The sequence below is a fragment of the Eurytemora carolleeae genome, unplaced genomic scaffold, assembly GCF_000591075.1.
Source record: "Eurytemora carolleeae unplaced genomic scaffold, Eaff_2.0 scaffold797, whole genome shotgun sequence".
NCBI lineage: Eukaryota > Metazoa > Arthropoda > Copepoda > Calanoida > Temoridae > Eurytemora > Eurytemora carolleeae.
In genome coordinates this window covers 73,141-95,023 of record NW_019396694.1, presented here as the reverse complement: position 1 = coordinate 95,023, position 21,883 = coordinate 73,141, and the positions used below count along the sequence as shown (strand labels likewise).

The window sequence follows — 21,883 nt, the reverse complement described above, 5'->3', positions numbered from 1 at the left end:
TATGTCTCAAATGAATCCGAAAGAAGTTTTCTACAGCACTGCATACTCAGTTCAACTACCTTACATTGCCTGTCACTCCCTCAAAAAAGATTTTTTTAAACAGTGTAAGGATTTTCAAATTATTTTTGTTCTTATTTATGCTAAGACTTGATGAACTATTCAGAAGCATTTTTTAGGTGCAGTTGTATCTAGAGCAGAAGGAGATAAGGATGATGATGATGATTATACTATTGAAGACTTTGATGATTTTGATTAGTCTAAACTTGTGATTGGCAAATATTTCTGTGATACCGCCCATGTAGTATTTTTATCTGAATGCTCTGAAGATTTATTCCCTTAAGAATTTTCAGATCGAGATAAAAAAATGTTGTTAAAAGTGGAATTGTAGAAAATAAACAGAAAAAATGGCTCCAACAGGATCCTCCACAGAAAAGGTTTATTTATATTTCTAAGAGACATTATCAATATGGGTTGTATGTTGCTAAATTGGCGGGTTACCTATTTTTGAAGGCTTTTTAATATCTCCTCAACACTTAATTTGTATTACTAGCCTTAGAGGGCGCTTCGCGCCCATCTTCTAAATTAATTGTGAACATGTTCTCTTTGTGTACATCGTAAAACAAAACAAAACTAATTCGCGGATTTTCACAAAAAATTTCGTGGATTTTCAAAATTTTCAAAAATTTAACGAAGATCGAATTTTGATGGAGACAAATATTTGAAATTTTGATCATTCATAAATTTTCCCTGGGGTCCCTATATGTCCCACAAAAAATTTGGGCCCGATCGGTTCAGCCGTTTTGACGTTTATTGGATACAAACAAACAAACAGACAAGCCAAAATTATATATAGATGTATTACTTTAGGAATAATTTACTAACCTACTTACAAACTTACTCAAATTGTAAGGTTACAAAAATGGAAGTAACCAAATAATTTGTAAATAAATTTAGATACCAAAATTTTAGTTACCTAGTTTATTAATATTTTTGTTATTATTATCATTATCGATATAATAAAACAAGACATTCATATATATATGTATATGTTGCCTATAGCCGGCTAAACGGCCGGACCGATTGGGCTGTTATTTTTTTGTGGACACTCAGGGGAAGCCGGGGGAGGTTAGAGGCTAAAAAAAATTCAAATTTTTTTCATTTTTTTCCACGGGCAACGGCGAGCCCTATAGCTAGTTATTATTAATCTTATTCTTATTAATATCATTATCGTTATTGTTAATTTTTTATTATTGTATTATTATTATTATTGTATTAGTATTATTATTTTGTTATTATTATTAGTAGTTGTTGTTGCCGGTGCCGTTGCTGTTGCCGTTACCGTTGTCGCCATCTCCGTTATCGTTATTATTATATCGTTGTTGTCGTCGTCGTCGTCGTCGTTGTTGGAGTTGTTATAGTATCTATATAATAAAGCTCCTCGCCAATATATATATGTTAGATATATTGCTGGGCAAACTGCTTGACCACCAAATTGGCTGAATTTTTTAGGAAACCCAAAATATAAATTACGATTTTTTTCAAGTTCCACGGCCAACCCCGGGCACTTTAGCTAGTTATTATTATTGTTATTAATATAAATATTTTAGGTTAAGGTTTCCAACCTTCCCCTGCTCTTCTCTAAAGGATCCCCAACTAGTTTAGAGATGATGAATTTAGAACAGTGGTTTCTTCTATTCTTTTATTTTATGTATTTCTAATTGATTTGCATACTTAACTTGTCTGTTGTCTTGTCAAAACGGCTAAACCGATCGGGCTCAAACAACCAAACTTAGTCGAAATTTGTTTTAATTTAAGTTAAAAAATCTTACAAGATTTTGTTCTATTCAAATCCACATTTTTACGGACCGCTCCATGTCATAGGAGATGGTTGTTAGCTTTTGGAAGTTCTTAACGGTTAAAATTAGAATATAAACCTTAGATGGAAACTTTTTAATAGAAATAGTTTAACTCATTTCTCAGATTTTCCCTGTCAGACTAAATAGAGAAGTATAAAGGGAAAAAAGTTGTTATGTTGTCTATAGCTTTGAGTTTTAAACTTTTAAAAACATTATCTTTCCTAATTTCCTTTATATCTCTTATGGTCTTAATGCTACTTCATTATTTATTTATTTATATCTCCCATATTTGATTAGCTGACTCGCATACCTTCGTTTACTTCTCCCCAATTTGACTAGCTAACTCTTATACTTTGTATTTATCTGCCATATTTGACTAGCTAACTCGCTTACTTCCGTATATATCTCCCATATTTGACTAGCTAACTCTCTTACTTCCGTATATATCTCCCATATTTGATTATCTAACTCTTATTCTTTGTATTTATCTGCCATATTAGACTATCTAACTCGCTTACTTCCGTATATATCTCCCATATTTGATTATCTAACTCGCTTACTTCCGTATATATCTCCCATATTTGACTAGCTAACTCTTATACTTTGTATTTATCTGCCATATTAGACTATCTAACTCGCTTACTTCCGTATATATCTCCCATATTTGACTAGCTAACTCGCTTACTTCCGTATATATCTCCCATATTTGACTAGCTAACTCTCAAACTTCTTATATATCTCCCATATTAGACTAGCTTATAGCTATATCTCATATTTCCTTATATTTCTCCCATATTGTATTAGCTAACTCGCATACTTCCGTATACTTCTCCCATATTTTATGATCTATCTCTTATACTTTGTATATATCTCCCATATTTGACTAGCTAACTCGCATACTTCCGTATAATTCTCCCATATTTGACTAGCTAACTCTTACACTTTGTATTTATCTGCCATATTTGACTAGCTAACTCTCATTCTTCGTTACATATATCTCTCATATTAGACTAGCTAATAGCTATATCTCATACTTTCGTATATTTCTACCATATTTGACTAGCTAAATCTCTCATTTTGCGTATATATCTCCCTTTTTTCGACTAGCTATATCTCATACTTCCTTATATATTCCCCATATTTAACGAGCTGTATATCATACTTCGTATATTTCCCATTTTGACTAGCTAACTCCTACACTTCCTATTTATCTCCAATATTTGACTAGCTAATAGCTTTATCTCATACTTCCGTATATATCTCCCATATTTGACTAGCTAACTCTTATGCTTCGTATTTATCACCCATATTTGACTAGCTATATCTCATACTTTGTATATATCTTCCATATTTGACTAGCTAACTAGCTAATAGCTATATCTCATACTTCCGTATATATCTCCCATATTTGACCAGCTAACTGTTATACTTCGTATTTATCTCCAATATTTGATTAGGTTTATAATAGTAAAAATATCTCCTACTTGTATGACTAGCTAGCTATGGATAGTTCTTGTTTTAATATCGATTGTTTAGATTTGTTTTAAAATGTGAGATGAACAGTTGTGAACCCCCTGACCTGGATTCTCTGGACCGACCGGCTTGGTGGCCAGATGTAATATTTTATTATTTATTCATAAGTAGTTAAACTAGATACGGCCAGTTAAACTACTTCTTTTAATTGGCCGAGAGTGCACTAGTCACAGTTCAAGATTTTCGGATTTTTTATATCTGGAAAAAAAAATCCTTCTATATTCGCTTTTTTTGCTTTTTGCTGAAACTTTGTGAGCTATTCAGAAATTTGAAGATCTGTTGTTAATCCTTTGAAAGTGATTGAATTGCCGAGTAACTAAATATGAAGTTCATGGATCGTAATATTTGTTCATTGGATAATTTCAGAATATTATATATTGCTATCCAAGAAAGCAAGATGCAATTATTCACTGTGACGCGCAGTACCACTATTCTCTCTTACTGAAACTTTTTATTTTCGGCACGCAACAATAGTGGTACTCAACTACTCATTTTTAAGAAATACTCATGGTAGCTGTATTGTTTTCAAGGAAGTTTCAAGTCTCTTTTCAAAAGTTCAGATTTGGGTTTTGAGAGTAAACATTTTTTTCTTCAATTTTTAGTTGATATTTTGCCCCTTGGATCCAGATATGTGGATCTTCATGTTTTTGCGGATCCGGATCCAGGAAGCCAAAATCTTGCGGATACAACGGATCCTGATTTTAAGCACTGCTTATAATTATATTTTACCGTTTTGTTATTAAATTTAATTTACCCATATGATAACCTTTGATAAATATTATTTGAAGTCAATTTGATTTTTTATAATTATAAACAATAAACATTGTTTTTTTTTGTGTTTGTTAAGCTATGTGTAATGTGTATGGCCTGGGATCCTAAGCACGGATATACAGTGTTAAAAATGTCTAAAATATCTAAAAAATGTTTTTAAATATTTTGAAATTTTTTTTAGGATTTAACCTTTTCCGAGGATATTTTAGGATTTAACCTTTTCCGAGGATATTTTAGGATTTAACCTTTTCCATGGATATTTTAGGATTTAACCTTTTCCGAGGATATTTTACGGAAACAGAAAGAGCACCGACGGGTAGGATATTTTTTCAATTAAAAAACTGTTTTTTTTTAAACAAATTGTTATCTATATTTCTATTATGCCTTGCTTATAGCACGAATGCTACCAGATACCAACCCCTTCCTGCAATCCTCTGCCTCCTTTCTTATCATTTTTGTTACTATATTTTTAATTGTTATTGTTTTTTAATTTTTAATATTATTTAATTGATCTATTATTTTATTGAATATACTTGTATTTAGATTTTAAGTTTGCGATTGAAAAATGCGATTAGAAGATGTTACAAACATCATAAATGTAAGTTTAAATTTTTAAAACATTGAAAAACATACTTTTTAAAACTTTATTTGGGTACCGAATTTATGAATTTGAGCTACGTCGCTTAACTACCTACTGCCGGTTCAAATTTGAATCACTGATTCTAATTCAAGATTAAGGAAGAATCAGTGATTCAAATCTAAACCGACGGTAGGCTGTACAAAGTCCTTAAATTAGGCCCCAGAAGAAATTATTGATTGTGAAAGATTCAAATTTCACACATTGATATATATTGAAGTTTTTATAAGATCTGAAAAGATTAGGTAAGACCGTAAGATAGGACAAGATGAGACAAGATTGCACAAGATTAGAAAAGATAAGACACGATGAGACAAGATTGCACAAGATTAGATAAGATAAGACAAGATTGCACAAGATTAGAAAAGATAAGACAAGATGAGACAAGAATAAGACAAGATTAGACAAGATCGGGCAAGATAAGAAAAGATTTTACAAGATTAGACAAGATTAGACAAGATTGCACAAGATTTGACAAGGTTTAACAAGATTAGACAAGAATAGACAATATAAGACAGGATTGCACAAAATTGGGCAAGATTGCTCAAGATTGAAGATTGCACAAGATTGCAAAAGATTGCACAATATTGCACAAGATTCCACAAGATTGCACAAGATTGCACAAGATTGGACAAGAATAAGACAAGAATTAAGACAAGACAAGATTTGACATGATTATTGATTAGACAAGATTTGACAAGATCGCACAAGAATTGACAAAATTTGGCAAGATAAGACAAGATTTTACAAGATCCGACATAATTTGAGAGGTTGACCAAGATTAGACAAGATCAGACAAGATTAGTCAAGATTGAGCATGATAGGATAAAATTGGACAAGATTAGACAAGATTAGACAAGATTAGATAAAATAAGTTTAGACAGGAATAGGACTAAAGATAACACGATTGGATTTGGCGAGATAATGCCAGATTATACAAGATTTGGCGAGATAATGCCAGATTATACAAGATTTGCATGGCAATTAAGGCCAGATTTTACAAGTTTGGACAAGCTCAGGCAAGTTTAGACTTATGAGCGAAGTTGCTAAACTTTTTTAAGGAAATAAGTTTTTAATTGTTTAATTCATGTTTGTTTGTTTGTTTGTAGGCGAGTTTTTAGTTGAATTCTGTAGAAAACTAGTTGAATATACAGGAGGAGTAGAAAATCTTGAGGTAATAAAAATAAATATATCAGATCTTTTGAATTGGTTTGGATCTCTCCAAAAAGCATTAAGGCGACATTCATCATTTGTGGTTAAAGAGTTAAAGTTAATTCTTGTAAATATTGTTTAAAAGTACAAGTCATCTTTTTTTATACAGATTAAACATTAAATCGCTAATACAGAAGTTCCCGTGCAGTGTCTTATCAATTTCAATCTCTATTCATCATAGATTATCAACAGTTCATACTAAAGTCCTACTATAATTAATTGTTTTTATCTCTAATAATCATGTTATCTCTTTTACTATGAATCTTGTTATCTGTAACAATCTTGTTATTTGTGAAAATCCTGTTATCTCTAATAAACTTGTTATCTGTAATAATCTTATTATATCTTTTAATCTCGATATTTGTAATAATTTTGTTATCTCTATTAATCTTGTTATTTCTAATACATAATCTCTATGTTATCTCTAGGTTGTGGATAACAAGGATGGAACAAGATCTCTCCACAAAAAAAAGGATAAAAAACTCTTGGTCACCTTCCGTAGTGAAAACCAGGTAAAGAAAGTTATTTAGTCATTAGAAATGGTGATATACAGGGTGGCCAAAATGTACGGATTGTACAGGTAACCCTAAAATTGTACGGAATGTACGGATTGTACGGATTTTTTTTCATATTGTACGGATTGTACGGATTTTTATCCTGGATATAGACCGTTTTTTTATTTTCACTCATTTCAGCAAATTTTCTATGAAAATTTAAAAAAAAAAATTCTCGTCAAAATGAGGTTAGTTTAACTTATTTTCTGCATTCTAAATAATATTAGATTGATTAATGTTTCAATTGACAATTAAAATTCATTCATAATTTTCGAGATATGTCCCAGAAGTGTTCATTTGAGAATATGTTCCAGAAGTGTTCATTTGAGAATATGTTAATCTATCTGTCTATCTGTCTAGCTAACTGTCTAGCTATCTGTCTATCTATCTGTCTAACTATCTGTCTAGCTATCTGTCTAGCTATATGTCTAGCTATATGTCTAGCTATATTTCTAGCTATCTGTCTATCTATCTGCATGTCAGTTTATCTATCTTTTTATCTATCTGTTTATATATCCTATCTGTCTCTCTGTTTATCTATATGTGTATGTGTCTATCTGTTTCTCTGTCTATTTATCTGTCTATCTATCTGTCTGTCTGTTTATCTATTTATCTATCTGTCTCTTTATCAGATCTGAGAACATCCTCTCAGGTTTCTTCCGTTTATCTGTAAATCTTTTCATTTTTAGTTTAATATTAACTTTCTTTTCATTGAGTGTGCAACCACTGTACCACGCTAATTTTAATTATATTAGATCCTAAATCTACACTCCACTCTTTCTAATTATAACTTAATCGTTTGTTTGTTAAATGGCCTAATTCACACCGATCTAAACAGTTTTAAAAATTAGAATCAACGCTCTTTAGTTCTCTAGTTCTCTGGTTCTTGGTTCTCTGTTTCTCTGGTTCTCTGGTTCTCTGGTTCTCTGGTTCTCTGGTTCTCTGGTTCTCTGGTTCTCTGGTTCTCTGGTTCTCTCTCTGGTTCTCTGGTTATCTAGTTTTCTAGTTCTCTAGTTCTCTAGTTCTCTAGTTATCTAGTTCTCTATTATCTAGTTCTCTAGTTCTCTGGTTCTCTGGTTCTCTGATTCTCTCGTTCTCTCGTTCTCTAGTGTTCTAGTTCTCAAGTTCTCTAGTTCTCCAGCTCTCTAGTGTTTAATAATAATGTTTAAGTTTTTATATCTTTGCAACCTTATGTGGTAGACTTTTGTTATTATAAGCTGTGAATTCTGCCAGATTAATTAGGCTTCGTTTCAAAAACCAGTTGATCTTATTTTTTCTTATTTCCGGGTTCTCATCCAAAGCATTCAAAGACCTACAGTAGTTTTTACTACCATGAATATAGGTTGTTAGAGGGAACATCATTGGTTGCTGAGGGAAAGATGGGGGGGAGAAAGAGGTGGTGGGGAATGTGGGGGGTGAGACAGTGTTGAATAATATTTTCAAAAATGGTTTTATTTTTCTTAAATGTACAGATTGCAGGGATTTGTTCTAAAATCGTACTGATTGTATGGATTTTTAAAAAAATGTACGGATTTTTGCTAAAAAATGTACGGATTGTACGGATTTGTTTTTTGAAAATTGTATGGATTTTTTTTCAAAAATTGTGCGGATTTCTTCTGAAAATGTACGGATTTTTTCAAAAAAGTTTTGGCCACCCTTGATATAAGACGATTTAAGTTCCCAAATTTTGAATTGATAATCTATTCTAATATAAATCTGTTGATAGGAGTTGATCTTATTTTCTTTTATATTTGCCGTCTTGTTTCCTTTTTTCTGAACTGAAAAATTACATCACAAGCCATACCGAGACGGATCTATGTGAACCAACTATCCAACTAGCCAGCTAACCAACTAGTCAGCTAACAAACTAGCCAGCTAACCAACTAGCCAGCTAACCAACTAGCCAGCTAACCAACTATTCAGCTAACCAACTAGTCAGCTAACTATCTAGCCAGCTAACTAACTTGACTAGCCATCTAACCAACTAGCCAGCTAACCAACTAGTCAGCTAAACAACTGGCCAGCTAACCCAGCTAACCAACTAGTCAGCTAACCACTAGCCAGTTAACCCACTAGCCAGATAACCTACTAGCCAGCTAAGCAACTAGTCAGCTAAACAACTGGCCAGCTAACCATTTAGTCAGCTAAACAACTAGTCAGCTAACTAACTAGCCAGCTAGCCATCTAGCCAGCTAACAAACTAGCCAGCCTACCAACTAGTCAGCTAACTAATTAGCCAGCTAAATAACTAGCCAGCTAACCAACTAGTCAGCTAACCAACTAGCTAGCTAATCAACTTGCCAGCTAACTAACTAGTAAGCTAAATAACTAGCCAGCTAACAAACTTGCCAGCTACACATCTAGCCAGCTTACTAACTAGCCAGCTAACCAACTAGTCGGCTAACCACTAGCCAGTTAACCAACTAGCCAGCTAACCAACTAGCCATCTAACCAACTACCCAGCTAACCAACTAACCAGTTAACCAACTAGCCATCCAACCAACTAGTCAGCTAATCATTTAATCACCTAATAAACTATTCAGCAAAGTAATTTTCATCTTATTTTGTTCTAGGATTATGATAAACATCAGAATGTACGAAAACCAAAGCTCAATACATTTAGTGCCAAATCTCCTCTCAAAACCTTGGACTCAAAGTAAGTGAAAGTAAAATCCAAAGTTTTCTCTCTTTTTTAAAACCTTTTTTTCTAGAATAAATTTCAATTCAAAATAACTTGAAAACCCCATAAAAATACATTTTAAACAATATAGGCAGGAGACCCAGGGAGGGGGGGGGGGGGGTTTCAAGAAAGTATATAACTGGTGTGCAACTTTTTTGATTTTAAGTATCAAAGTATCATTATTATGACTTTAATTATTCAGGCGATTGCTGTGGAATAAGTCTGATAATACTAGTGACCCTGCTATGTCCACCTATGCTGATATTTACCTTTGTGATACTTGTGATAAGGATTTCGATTCTCTTCCAACCCTTATAGTAAGTATTTTGTGATTTTTCCTATTAGTAATTACGTATTTTTGATTCCTAGCAGTAAGTTAGTTTTTTGTTATTCCTAGTAGTAAGTAGTTATTTGTGATTCTTAGTTGTAATTAAGTATTTCTTGATGAATCCTTGTAGTAAGAGATTCATTGTGATACTTGGTAGCATATGGTTTATTTAAATTCCTGATTGCAAGTAGTTATTTGTTTTTTCTGTCAGTGAGCTGTAATCTTAGTAATCTTAGTCATTAGCTATAATCTTAGTGATTTTTAGTTTAAAGTAGTTCATTGTAATAATTCTTGCTAAAACAATTAGTTGGTTTTTTTTCCTAGTAGTAAGTATTTCTTTGCAATTTCTAGTAGTAAGTGATTCCTCGTAGTAAGTAGTAATTGATTTGATTTGCATTCTCTCTCGAAATCCACAAGCTACTAGACTGTTTATGAAAAAGCTGTGATTTTATTTTTTTTTAATATGTATCCAATCCATCATTGATATTAAGGCCAAGATTCGACTGGTACCATTTGAATAGGAAAATTTGAATAACACAAAGATTACAAATTACATTTCAAACAGATATTTATTTGTTAACAATCAATAAAATAGTAAAATCAGTAAAATGCGCGATTCTTGACAGAAAACTTCGCAACTTTTCTTTAAAATCGTTCAGTTGGCCAATAATCTATTGGCATGATCTTCTCAACTCAGGTTGGTTCAATCTAAGAAGGAATATTGCTGTATTTTTCTGTGGTGAACAGACAAAATGTATACCATGATTTTATACTTTAAGAAATGTTAAAATACGCTAACAGTCCCTTTAATTTTTGTTTTGTAGGCACATGAGAAGGATTGTGGTAGAGCTGAAGTAATAATTGAACCTAAACCTTTACATGCAACTAAATCAGATCCTCTACTTACCTATCTCAGGTTAATTAGTAAATAATGCATAAATTTAGTGGTTTGGGTCCATTTTAAAATTCAGCTCATGAAAATTTCTTTCAGTCTTGCTAAATGTTAATTTCTCTGACAACTATAAACGTGTTTTAAGATCAAAATGGGTTTTTTTCTTTTGTTTTGGTCGATATTTTACCATGTTGATCCGGATCCAAGCAAGGAGCATAGGTCCTTCTCAAATCTGTCCTCGCCATCTATATCATCAACATCTAGATGATCCCTGATCCTGGGTGTCGTCCTTATCCTAATCCTCAGTATTAAGGATCAGGATCAGTAATTAACTTGATCCTTTAAACCACTAAATGTACGGTTTACGTTTTCTGACTTAGCAATACAAAAGTTTCAACCTCTGATGATTTTTTTTCTAATTACATCTATAATAAAGCTTTTCTAATTACATCTATATAATGAAGCTTTTCTAATTACATCTATATAATAAAGCTTTTCTAATTACATCTACATAATAAAGCTTTTCTAATTACATTAATATAATAAAGCTTTTCTAATTACATCAATATAATAAAGCTTTTCTAATTACATCTATATAATAAAGCTTTTCTAATTACATCTACATAATAAAGCTTTTCTAATTACATCTATATAATAAATTTTTTTCTAATTACATTTATAATATAAAGCTTTTCTAATTACATCTATATAATAAAGCTTTTCTAATTACATCTATAAAATAAATTTTTTTTCTAATTACATCTATAATAAAAAGCTTTTCTAATTACATCAATATAATAAAGCTTTTCTAATTACATTTATATAATAAAGCTTTTCGATCATTTATATGTTCGCGGGCCAAACTGCTGGATAAGATTGGATGACATTTCTTGAGGAAAACCCACGGACACTTCAGCTAAAATCATAATTTAAGACCGGGAATAACTAGAAATAATCTGGGCAACGCCGGGCAATTCAGCTAGTTTTACATATTCTGATTCTTATCCTTAGGTTTTCAAATCCAAAATTTATTTATTCCAACAAAAATGCTTTTTTAAATTGACTTATGTCCTGATTGTAGGTTGAAGGCTCGAGGTTCTAAAGTTACTTCATCTCGTAAACTCAGGGATTCAGAGAGACCTAGAGCTTTAAGTTATGAGAAGGTAGGTTAATATTTTCTAAACCATCTTATTTTATTTTATTCTTTTATTTATATTTGTAGAATTGTTGTGCGTATAGTTACATTTAAGAGATGAAAGAAAAATAATTTTCTTGAAATTTTTTTTTTTTCTCAGATGTGGGAAATGTTTTTAAGGTTGTTATCGTTTAATGGAAGAGTTTTCACCCCTCTTTCTTCAAAATCTATACCACTAAAAATAAATCTGAAGATTTTCTTTTAATCTTTCAAATTATTCTCCCTCCCCTCCCCCCACATTTCCCAAACATTATTTAATTTAATTTTGGATTTTGAAGAATTAAGATCTTACTTACTTCCCATTATGTTTAGTTCATGGAAATCGAAGTTTCTTCCCCCCTCGGTATATATATAACAACCAGCTCCAGGCTACATCTAGACCAACAGAATCCCTCCGTCAGGTTCGTATCTTTAAAGGGAGTGTTCGGTAAAATTGAAAGGGGGTAATAAGAACATTTATATAAGTTGGCTCTGTCCTTTTATTAGCTGGTTTGTAATTGTTGTTTCTGATAAAGGTCAAAACTGCTGAAGGCCACTTTTGAAGGACCTTGAGGATGATTGGTCGAAAATTAAAAATGTTTCCTCAAAAAAAATTGGAAATTCAGTAAAGAAAAACGGAAATATCTGAAAAATCTTAAATTGTCGATCTAAAGTGACAATTCACACTAAAGTCACACTTCAGTTTAAATTTTATCTAAAAAGCTAAAATTGTAAAATTGTATTTTATTTGGTTTTCATAGATATAGAATTAGAATTGAATCTCATGATTGTTCTTTTGAATGTATAATCGTAACTCGGGGACTGACTGATTTGCCTCAAATTTTGAATTAGAAACTCGCTTGAACTACTGGAATTTTCATAGCGAAGCGACGTTTACGCTAGATGAATATAATATTGTATTCCAGGGGATATATGAGTGCCCAGGACTATATCCAGCAGCAAGAAACCAAATGTCCAGGTTAGTTTGGTCGTAGTGAAATCTAACCCTAGATGTCCAGAGAGGTTGGAAATTTTGGTTGGGATAGAGCTTCAGAATTATAAGGAATACATATTAAAATAAGCGAAAATCCTCTAATTTTGTATCTGCTGGATTATCGTATCAAATCTATTATTGGTCGAGAGAAGATGTATCCTCTCTTCTGATTGGTCGTCAATGACGACTCGTCATAATACAGGGTTACCCACAGTTAACAGTTCCTGCAACTGTTAACTGTAACTGTAGATGGAAAAAAAACACCGTTTAAAATTCAGTACAATCGTCTATAAAGGCTCATCCTTTGTGGGTAACCATGTATAAATTGCAGTACCTAGAGTTGATTACAAATAAATATGAAACCAAACGGTTTTAAGTTATTTTAATGGGGGAAGGGGAATTAACGCGTTAAGAACCAACTTAGCTTTATTAACCAAAAGTATCCAATTTAAGGTTTCAGCCAAGGAAAACGAAAAGTTTCGATCATTTTGGCGAACGTTTTCGTTAAAATATTTCAGTTTTCGTTCTATTTTTTTCGAAATGTAAACTTTATTTTACTATTTTTTTAAGACATTAAGAGGAAAATTTCGTGCAGCCAACGAAGACGAAAATATTCGTTCATTTTGGTGAAAGTTTTCGTATATTCTAGGTTCCAACATCAAGCACCTTTACTAGATGTGAATTTAAAGAAATGCAGAAAATCACTGATTTTTATATATATATTAGAAATTATGGTTTTCCTGAGATTATCTGCTAGTTTACCTAATCTATAAAATAACATGAAAATGTGAGACACATTCCCCCCCCCCCTCACCCCAACCTCACCAAAAACTCCGTCAGAAATCCTTCAATCTTCTTGATGCGAAATGGAAAAAAATTGATTTTATCGAACAAAAATGAGTTCGAAAATTCGCGAAAATTTTGAAAAAAATTCGCCCAATTTCATTCGTTCATTTCCGCCAATTTCGTTCAACGAAATTTTTTTTGGAAACCCTAATTGTAGAATTAAGTATAAAAGTCTAAGAAATTAAATTTTTTAAATGTTTAGGGACAATCTCAGCCCTGAAGACCTCCAATGCGTATACAGAGAATAGAAATAAATATCCTAATGTTTATAAAACGAACAGGTACATAGGGAATTACATACTTAATCTAGTACTGTCACTAATATCATTTTAGATCTTAAGATTTCGAACAATGTTTTTAGATTGCGGGTAATATAACAAGCCCCTGAATAGATGTGAATAAACTCAATTAAATGCCTGAAAAGTTGCAAGGTTGCAAGCATCAGCGTTGAGCTATGTTTTTTGAGTGCATGTAATTTAACAGACCCATGAAAAGTTGTTAATCATTGCGAGTAAATGGGTCAACACATAGGTCGGGTGCTGGGTGCCCATAGAACACTATATATAACGAAACCTCAATAGGACAGTGACTACGTAAACAAAGTCTATATGGGAGAGACACCATGAGTACAAAGGACAAAGTAATGGGGTTTCAATAAACCACACTACACATGAACAGAGGCAAGAAAATGGCCATAATCCCATGAAGGGATACATTTTGGCGGTTAGGAGCCCCAACCCCTAGTTCTTTGAATGCAGGGCTGTCTTCTGATAATAATAATAACAATAATGATTTATTTATTCAAACTCACCAAACTAATGCAAATATTGGAATAGGTCTATTTTTTGTGGTGACTTACATTGCCTGCGGTAAGGTTGGTTTATGGACAGTTGAAATTGAAAGATTTGCTTAAAAAATGTCTTTTTAATCTTTTTTTTGAAATCCACCAATGTGCAGAAAAATTGGCGATTTTTTTAAATCGTATGTTTAAAGAATAAAGTATTGCTTGAAATCAGCACATTAAAACTATAATTGTATGATTGAAAAGAAAAGACTTAAATTCAATTAGTATTGTTTAGGAAACGGAGTGCAGAGTATGTTCATCTTTACACATTTTCATCATCTTATCTAAGAAAACGAAGATTAATGGATATTAATAATGGACTCAATCAAAAAGCGCTCAGGTATACATTTTTATACACCTTGAAGAGGTTTGAGCGAGAATTGGCACACACACACAGCGCTAGTGATTCATTGGTTGCAGCCTTTAAATATCACAAAACCCGTTGTTTTATTGCGGTTCACTCATTTTCATCTCTTGCCTTCTCATTTCGAGTTGTCTTAACTTTAACTTAGTTTTTTAACGACCCTAGTTTTTTTTACACTTAATTTAAATAGATTTTTCTAATTACAAAAGTAGATTAAAAGAGCGTTTTTTTCTCAAAAAGAGCCGTTTTATATTTGTTAAAGCCAAGACGAGCCAAAATAGTTTGAAATTTGTTATTGTTTCCAGTTCCAGACAGCAAAGCGAAGTTGTCGACGCATTTTTTTATGGAGAATTTTGTTAATCGTTTAACACTCTCTTGTAGAAATGTTATTTTTAATGTTCGTCTTACTTCACGGTAAGCTGTTTCTTTTCAAAATATTTTTTTAATTTTAGACTTTGGAGGAAATGTGAACAAAGAAAATTATTCCTAAGGTAAGTGATTGTAGTTAAATTAATTATTTACCTAGCCTCATAAAGGGAGTGTACGCGTAATTTCAATTAAACCTCCAGGGCTATACAGGATTCACAACATCCTCAAACCCTTTAATTGATCAAGTATGAAATAGATACCAATGTTTAAAAATTTAAAAACTGAAAGTTTTCAATTTTGGTTTCTCTACAAAAGTGACTTGCGCATTTCTACTGCATACATTTGAATTATCAGAAAAACAATTCTGACCTAGAAAAACGACAATATCTTCCAATCTTATTGATCAGTTAAAGGTTCTCAGAAACTTGTTAACTTCATCTACACTAATTATTGACATTCGATGTACATGGAATGTGAGCTTTTTTTATTATGAAATTCAATATGATGTAAGACACCGTGTTGGATATTCAGTGTCAATTGTGCTTGAAAGTATTATCTTAAAATGTTTCTTCAAGTTTCATGAACAAATCTGCACTTCAGTAATATACTTTAAAAAGCTAGATTTCCTGACAATTAAGAAAGGAATGTTTCCAAATGAATGCTGCAAACTATTTCAAAGGTCAAACACGACAAGTCCTTTCTCAATTTTTAAGAAACTCCTCTTTTTTAAGACATTTTAATAACAAAAACATATTTTTAATCCTAAATTATCACTGACAAAGACTAAAAATAATAGGGTTTTAATCTTTTTAATATGTTAAGTTTGAATGTTTTGCCTCGGAAGATGGTTGAGGAGAAAATGCAGATTTACCACGAGGCAACTCAGGTGGAAGCTTCGAACAAGAAGAAGAGAGGAAGGAAGAAGAAGAACTTGGTGGAGGTTGACTTCTTCCCGTTCGAGGATGCCATTCAATCCCAAATAGGTAGTTGTTAATTCATAAATAAGTAGCTGTTTATTCCAAATTACGAAAGTTGTTCAATCCTAAATAGGTAACTATTCAATCCCAAAAGGTTGTAATCTTAATGTCAATCCCCAAAAAAGTTAGTGGATTAATCCCAAATAAGGAATTGCCCAACCTCAGTTAGGAATTCAAGATCATTCCCAATTAAGTAGTTGTCCAATCTCAAAGAGTTAGTTAACCCATCCCAAATAGGTAGCTGTCAAATCCCAATTAAGTAATATTCCAATCCAAAATCGGAAGTCGTCCAATTTTAATATGCAGTGATAGGTAATTAGTAGGTAATTAGTAGGTAATTAGTAGGTAATTAGTAGGTAATTTATAGTAGGTAGTGTTTAATCCTAAATATTCCAGATGGGTACATATTTTCAAATTCTTTTTTATTTTTCCAAAAAGTTGTAGTCTAAATGCCAATCCCAATAAAAGATAGTGTCCAATCCCCAGTTAGGAATTTAGACATTCACAAATATGAAATAATTAGTTGTGCAATCCCAAATAGGTAGTTGTCCGATCCGAAATAAGTAGTTGTCCAATCCCAATAGGTAGTCGTCCAGTTTCATATGTAGTATTCCAATGCTAATAGGTAATTGCCCAATTCTAATAGGAATTTCTTATTCCCAAATAGGTAGATGTTCAAACCAATATAGGTATTTGTGCAATCCTAAAATTGGCAGTTTTCCAATATTCCAAAAAAGTTCACAGTTCTCAAATCTTAAATAGATAGCTTTCCTATACCAACTAAGTAGCTGTCAAATTCCAAATAGGGAGCCGTCAAATTCCAAATAGGTAGCAGTCCAATCCCCAAAAAGGTAGTTTGGATCCGTTCTGTAAAAGAACAGATCCAGATTCAGCTCCTAAATATTTTGCATTTAAAAAAATATATATTTAGAGCAGAAGGAAGCTGCTCCTGGTGAGGAACCTAAATATACAAGTGCTCAGCCCCTGACTCCTGTATTTATCCCTATAGATGATATTACACTCAGTGATAGTGACATAGAAGTTGATTTTCAATCAAAGGTAAATATTTTTATATATTTTAAGAGAAAAGCTAAATATTTATCAAAACTTAAAGAATATTTGGGGTAAAATTGATTAATCAAGGATTGGGTCATTAATTCCTTTCAATCTTGTTTTTTTTTCATTTTTTGTTCTTTCACCATCTTCCATTCCGCATTCGACCTTTCATCCTTCGTTTTATATTTATGTTTACTTTTAAACTCGTTTATTCATTCATGCACCTATTCAATATTCATCCTGTCATTCTTTCTTTTGTCTTTACAGCCTTTCTTTCTTTCTCTTATTCTTTCATTTATTTATCCATGCTTTCTTTCATCCGTTAATTCATCCTTTCATCCTTCCTTTCGGGTCATTCCATGTCAAGTCAGCCACCTGGCATGTCACAGAGTTTGCTGAAATTTTGCATACAATTTGGAATATATGAAAAAAAAATCCCGGAACCCGAAGATGAGTATTCTGAGACATCCGAGGTCGGAGATATGGCTCCGTAAAGTTTCCGATATTTCGGGATTTCGAGGACGGCCTCCTTATTTCAAATGGTTCTAACTTTTTGTTTTTGAAGATAGCTCTAAAAATTTTCAGTTTTTAATAGGTAATCACAAGCTTGTAATTTGGTTTTTAAAGAAAAAAATATCATTAAAATGTTTTTTAACGGTCATAATTGCATTACTTTATTTTCATCCTCCGTTTGAGGATGTGTACCATTTCCGATTGTGTTGATTTTTCTTATATATTTTTACATTGCCAAAAGGAAGGGGTTAGAAAACAGCCATTTAGCAGTGGGGGTATGCGTAATAATTCGACCCAAACCTAAGACAAATATCTGAGGTGTAAAAATAGACCTTTACTGAAATATTTAAAAACTAGCCATACATGCATGCATCCCGAAATATCGGAAACTTTACGAAGCCTCGGAGGTCTCAGAACGCTCATCTTTGGCCCCCAAGAGTTTTTTTCTATCCCAAATTATATGCAAAATTTTAGCTAAATCTGTGACATACCATCCAGCAGGTGGCTGACTTGACATGGAATGACCCTTTCGTCTTTTTATACTTCTTGCATTTATTCATTCACCTTTCCTTTCCTCCATTTATCCATTTATTGATCCTTGTATCTGATGAATGTTTAGTGTACCCCTAGTACAGAATGTAGAGCTGGACCTGGAAATCTGCAGAACAGTTCTAAGGAAATTAATATTCATAGATTTGAGTAACATACTTTTAAACATAATACTCTTGAATTGTCCAATTTTTATCGTATAATTGGGGAAAATAAATAAATTTTAAGTAAATTTCATAGTTTTTGGATACTTTTCAGACTTATTTTATATATTCTAAGTATTTGATACTTCTTATTTAATAAGATTTTTAAGATGAAAAAACTTGTTAGTTTTAACATAGTTGCCCCCTGTTATTGAATCTAAAATTTTGCTTAAAAAGAGCAATACTTTCTAAATGTTCTTTATCTGGGGGAGGGGGGGGGGGAGTTCTTAAAGTGTTCTTAAATTTTTTTCACCTAAAACTATTTTGTTCAACATTTTCAGCAAAAATCTTGTGATACCTTCAAAAATAAGAAGAAAAAATTTATCTTATTAGGAGTTTTATGAATAATTGCCCCAATTTTTGTGGGATTTAAAAAAAATTTCTTTAAAATCTTAAATTTTTTAAAATATCAAAAACATTTTCTTAAAAATCTTAATATTGGAAAATGTTCTCAAGTTTGTTCTTAATTTTTGACGATATTTGTTAAAATCTTAAATTTTCCATAAATCTTAATCATCTCCCCCCCTTGTATGTTATATAAATTTATAAATTGTTTTGATCCTGTTAAATTAATCAGATTTGTCTATTCAAATTCCCAACATTAAGTTTTGACCTGGTTTAGTTTTGCCAAATGATATTTCATGTAGTTAATTTTAAACGAATATTTGATTTGAAGGTTCGGACAATTCAAGTTGGAGTTTATCAACCAATAGACGAAATACATCAAACTGAATACAAGTAAGGAATATGGGATATATGGAACACTTAACATGGGGTACATGGAACATTTAATATGGGATATATGGAACACTTAATATGGGATACATGGAACACTTAATATGGGATATATGGAATATATGGAAGACTTAATATGGAATATATGGAACACTTAATATCGGATATATGAGAATAAGAAACGCCCAATATGTGAATATTGAATACTTAATATGGGATATATGGAACACTTAATATGGGATACATGGAACACTTAATATGGGATTTATGGAACACTTAATATGGGATATATGGAAAATTTAATATGGAATATATGGAACACTAAATATGGAATATATGGAACACTTAATATCGGATATTTAGGAATATGGAACACCTAATATGGGATTATGAAACGCCCAATATGTATATAAGGAATATTTAATATGGGATATATGGAACACTCAATATCGGATATATGGGAATATGGAACACCTAATATGAGATTATGAAACGCCCAATATGTGAATATGTCACGCTCGTCGCTCAATATGGGAATATGAAACGCCTAATATGGGAATATTAAACACTTGATATGGGAAAATGAAACACTTATTATGGGAAAATGAAACACTTAATATGGGAAAAGGAAACACTAAATATGGGAATATGAAACACTTAATATGGGAAAATGAAAGACTTATTATGGGAAAATGAAACACTTATTATGGGAAGGCTAAATTACATTTGCCAATATACGTTTGTCATAACTAGCACTTGCCATAAGTTACACTTGCCATCATTACAATTAATTATAGTTATAATTGACATCCATACATTTTTTTATTGAACAACTACAATTATAACTTTTGTGCCTTTAATTAACAAATCTAGATGAGGGACAGTTCATGAGCAGTAAATTTAAGCTACTGCTCTATTGGAAAAGTATTGTATTGTCATTGATTCTTCACCAAGCTCTTTCTATAATTATTATAGTGTTCAATATCTCTCCCAGTAGCATTGTTAGAAATCTAGATGAGGGACAGTTCATGAGCAGTAAATTTAAGCTACCGCTCTATTGGAAAAGTATTGTATTGTCATTGATTCTTCACCAAGCTCTATCTTCAAGTATTATAGTGTTAAATATCTCTCCCAGTAGCATTGTTAGAAATCTAGATGAGGGACAGTTCATGAGCAGTAAATTTAAGATACCGCTCTATTGGAAAAGTATTGTATTGTCATTGATTCTTCACCAAGCTCTATCTTCAAGTATTATAGTGTTCAATATCTCTCCCAGTAGCATTGTTAGAAATCTAGATGAGGGACAGCTCATGAGCAGTATATAAGGTTAAGATACCGCTCTATTGGAAAAGTATTGTATTGTCATTGATTCTTCACCAAGCTCTATCTTCAAGTATTATAGTGTTCAATATCTCTCCCAGTAGCATTGTTAGAAAACTAAAGTTGGGAATTTCATGTGAAAATTTAGCGCATTTATAGAAAAAATAATTAGATTGATATCTTTGTAAAAGTTAGAAAATTATGGCAAAAGTAATTATGGCAAGTGTAACTTATGGCTAGTGTTACTTAGGGCAAAAGTTTTTATGGGAATTGTAATTATGGCAAAAGTATTATGGCAAATGTAACTGAACCAATTGGAATATGGAACACTCAATATCAGAATATGGAACACTTATGGGGATTTGGAACACTTCATTTTGAAATATGAAACCCACAATATGGGAGTAGGGGGATCACTCTAACTGGAATGGGAAGGGGGTTTACAATTAAATGGTACACTGTATGTGGGAAGAGGGCAATACCAACCTAGTATTAATCAGAATCATATCCATCTATCTTCGACCGCCAATTACTTTTCTTACAATGATTCGATGTATTGCAACACGTTAAAAATAAATAAATTAAAATGCTAAAAATTAAAATATATTGTTTGTAGGCCCACTTTGGTACCCTTGCGTTCAGCCCCCTCCAACACTATAGAATATGTTGATCTGATTTCATCAGATGAAGATTAATCTCACGAGTCCAGACATTCATCATTCAAGCATTCAAGACAGTCCTCATGTCTTGATAGACTTTATGTGTTCCGAATAAAAGTCGGACACAGAAACAGTAATTTTTTACCTTTATCTGAGAAGCTATGTTGAAGATATCGCCGTTAATTACGGCCATTTTATCTTTTCTGGATTTTCAAATTTGCTGTTGTTAAAAACCGGAATTTTTTATTTTGTACCTTAGTTAAGGATTTTAGAATACCAATGTGAATAGTTGATGAAACTCTCAAGAAGATTATCCTAGTGACTTAGACAAGTGCAGGGGATATTAGTTCCAAAACTAACACTTGGCCCATTTCTAACATTGAGTGTTAGAAATGGGCCAAATCTGCAAAGTTATCTTTTTCAAGAGTGAATATCTTTAAATCCAAGACGAGTAGACCAAAATTATATCATATATTTATTTTTAAAAAAATGGCTAAAACTTTATATTGAAACAATAAATGTCAATTTTAAACTAATAATGAGGTGTGAGAATTAGTTTTTGATGATTCTTGATTTCATTTTCGAACATATCCCTATTTTTAAACAATAACTGGATTTAAGCTCTGGTCGCGTTTTCGGAGCATATCCTGGTTTTGGGACAATTACCTGATTTCATATCAATGTCAATTTTTAAGTATTTACGCACTTATGAAACAAAACAAGATTATTTGAGAAGGTAAAATAGAAACAAAATAGAAATAAAAACAAACTGTTCTTATATCTATATATAAATTTGGCTTGTCTGTTTGTCTGTTTG

General features: G+C 32.0%; 1 protein-coding gene and 1 long non-coding RNA gene across 2 annotated transcripts; both read left to right on the top strand.

Moving 5' to 3' along the window:
• Positions 1-164: 164 nt before the first annotated feature.
• On the top strand, positions 165-1,663 carry LOC111707476 (uncharacterized). The gene is made up of 2 exons (XR_002766445.1): positions 165-434; positions 1,608-1,663. It is a non-coding gene; the product is annotated as an uncharacterized LOC111707476 (long non-coding RNA).
• Positions 1,664-3,378: 1,715 nt separating this feature from the next.
• LOC111707472 (uncharacterized) lies at positions 3,379-21,194 on the top strand. Its single transcript, XM_023480582.1, has 19 exons — positions 3,379-3,471; positions 4,426-4,476; positions 4,704-4,758; positions 5,907-5,971; positions 6,438-6,521; positions 9,137-9,219; positions 9,446-9,560; positions 10,396-10,487; positions 11,545-11,626; positions 11,971-12,059; positions 12,564-12,616; positions 13,680-13,758; positions 14,557-14,661; positions 15,138-15,176; positions 15,877-16,037; positions 16,963-17,090; positions 18,220-18,276; positions 19,029-19,090; positions 21,024-21,194. The coding sequence occupies exons 1-19, from the start codon at positions 3,412-3,414 to the stop codon at positions 21,100-21,102; spliced, it is 1,539 nt and encodes a 512-aa protein (XP_023336350.1). The 5' UTR covers positions 3,379-3,411; the 3' UTR covers positions 21,103-21,194.
• The last annotated feature ends 689 nt before the right edge of the window (positions 21,195-21,883 follow it).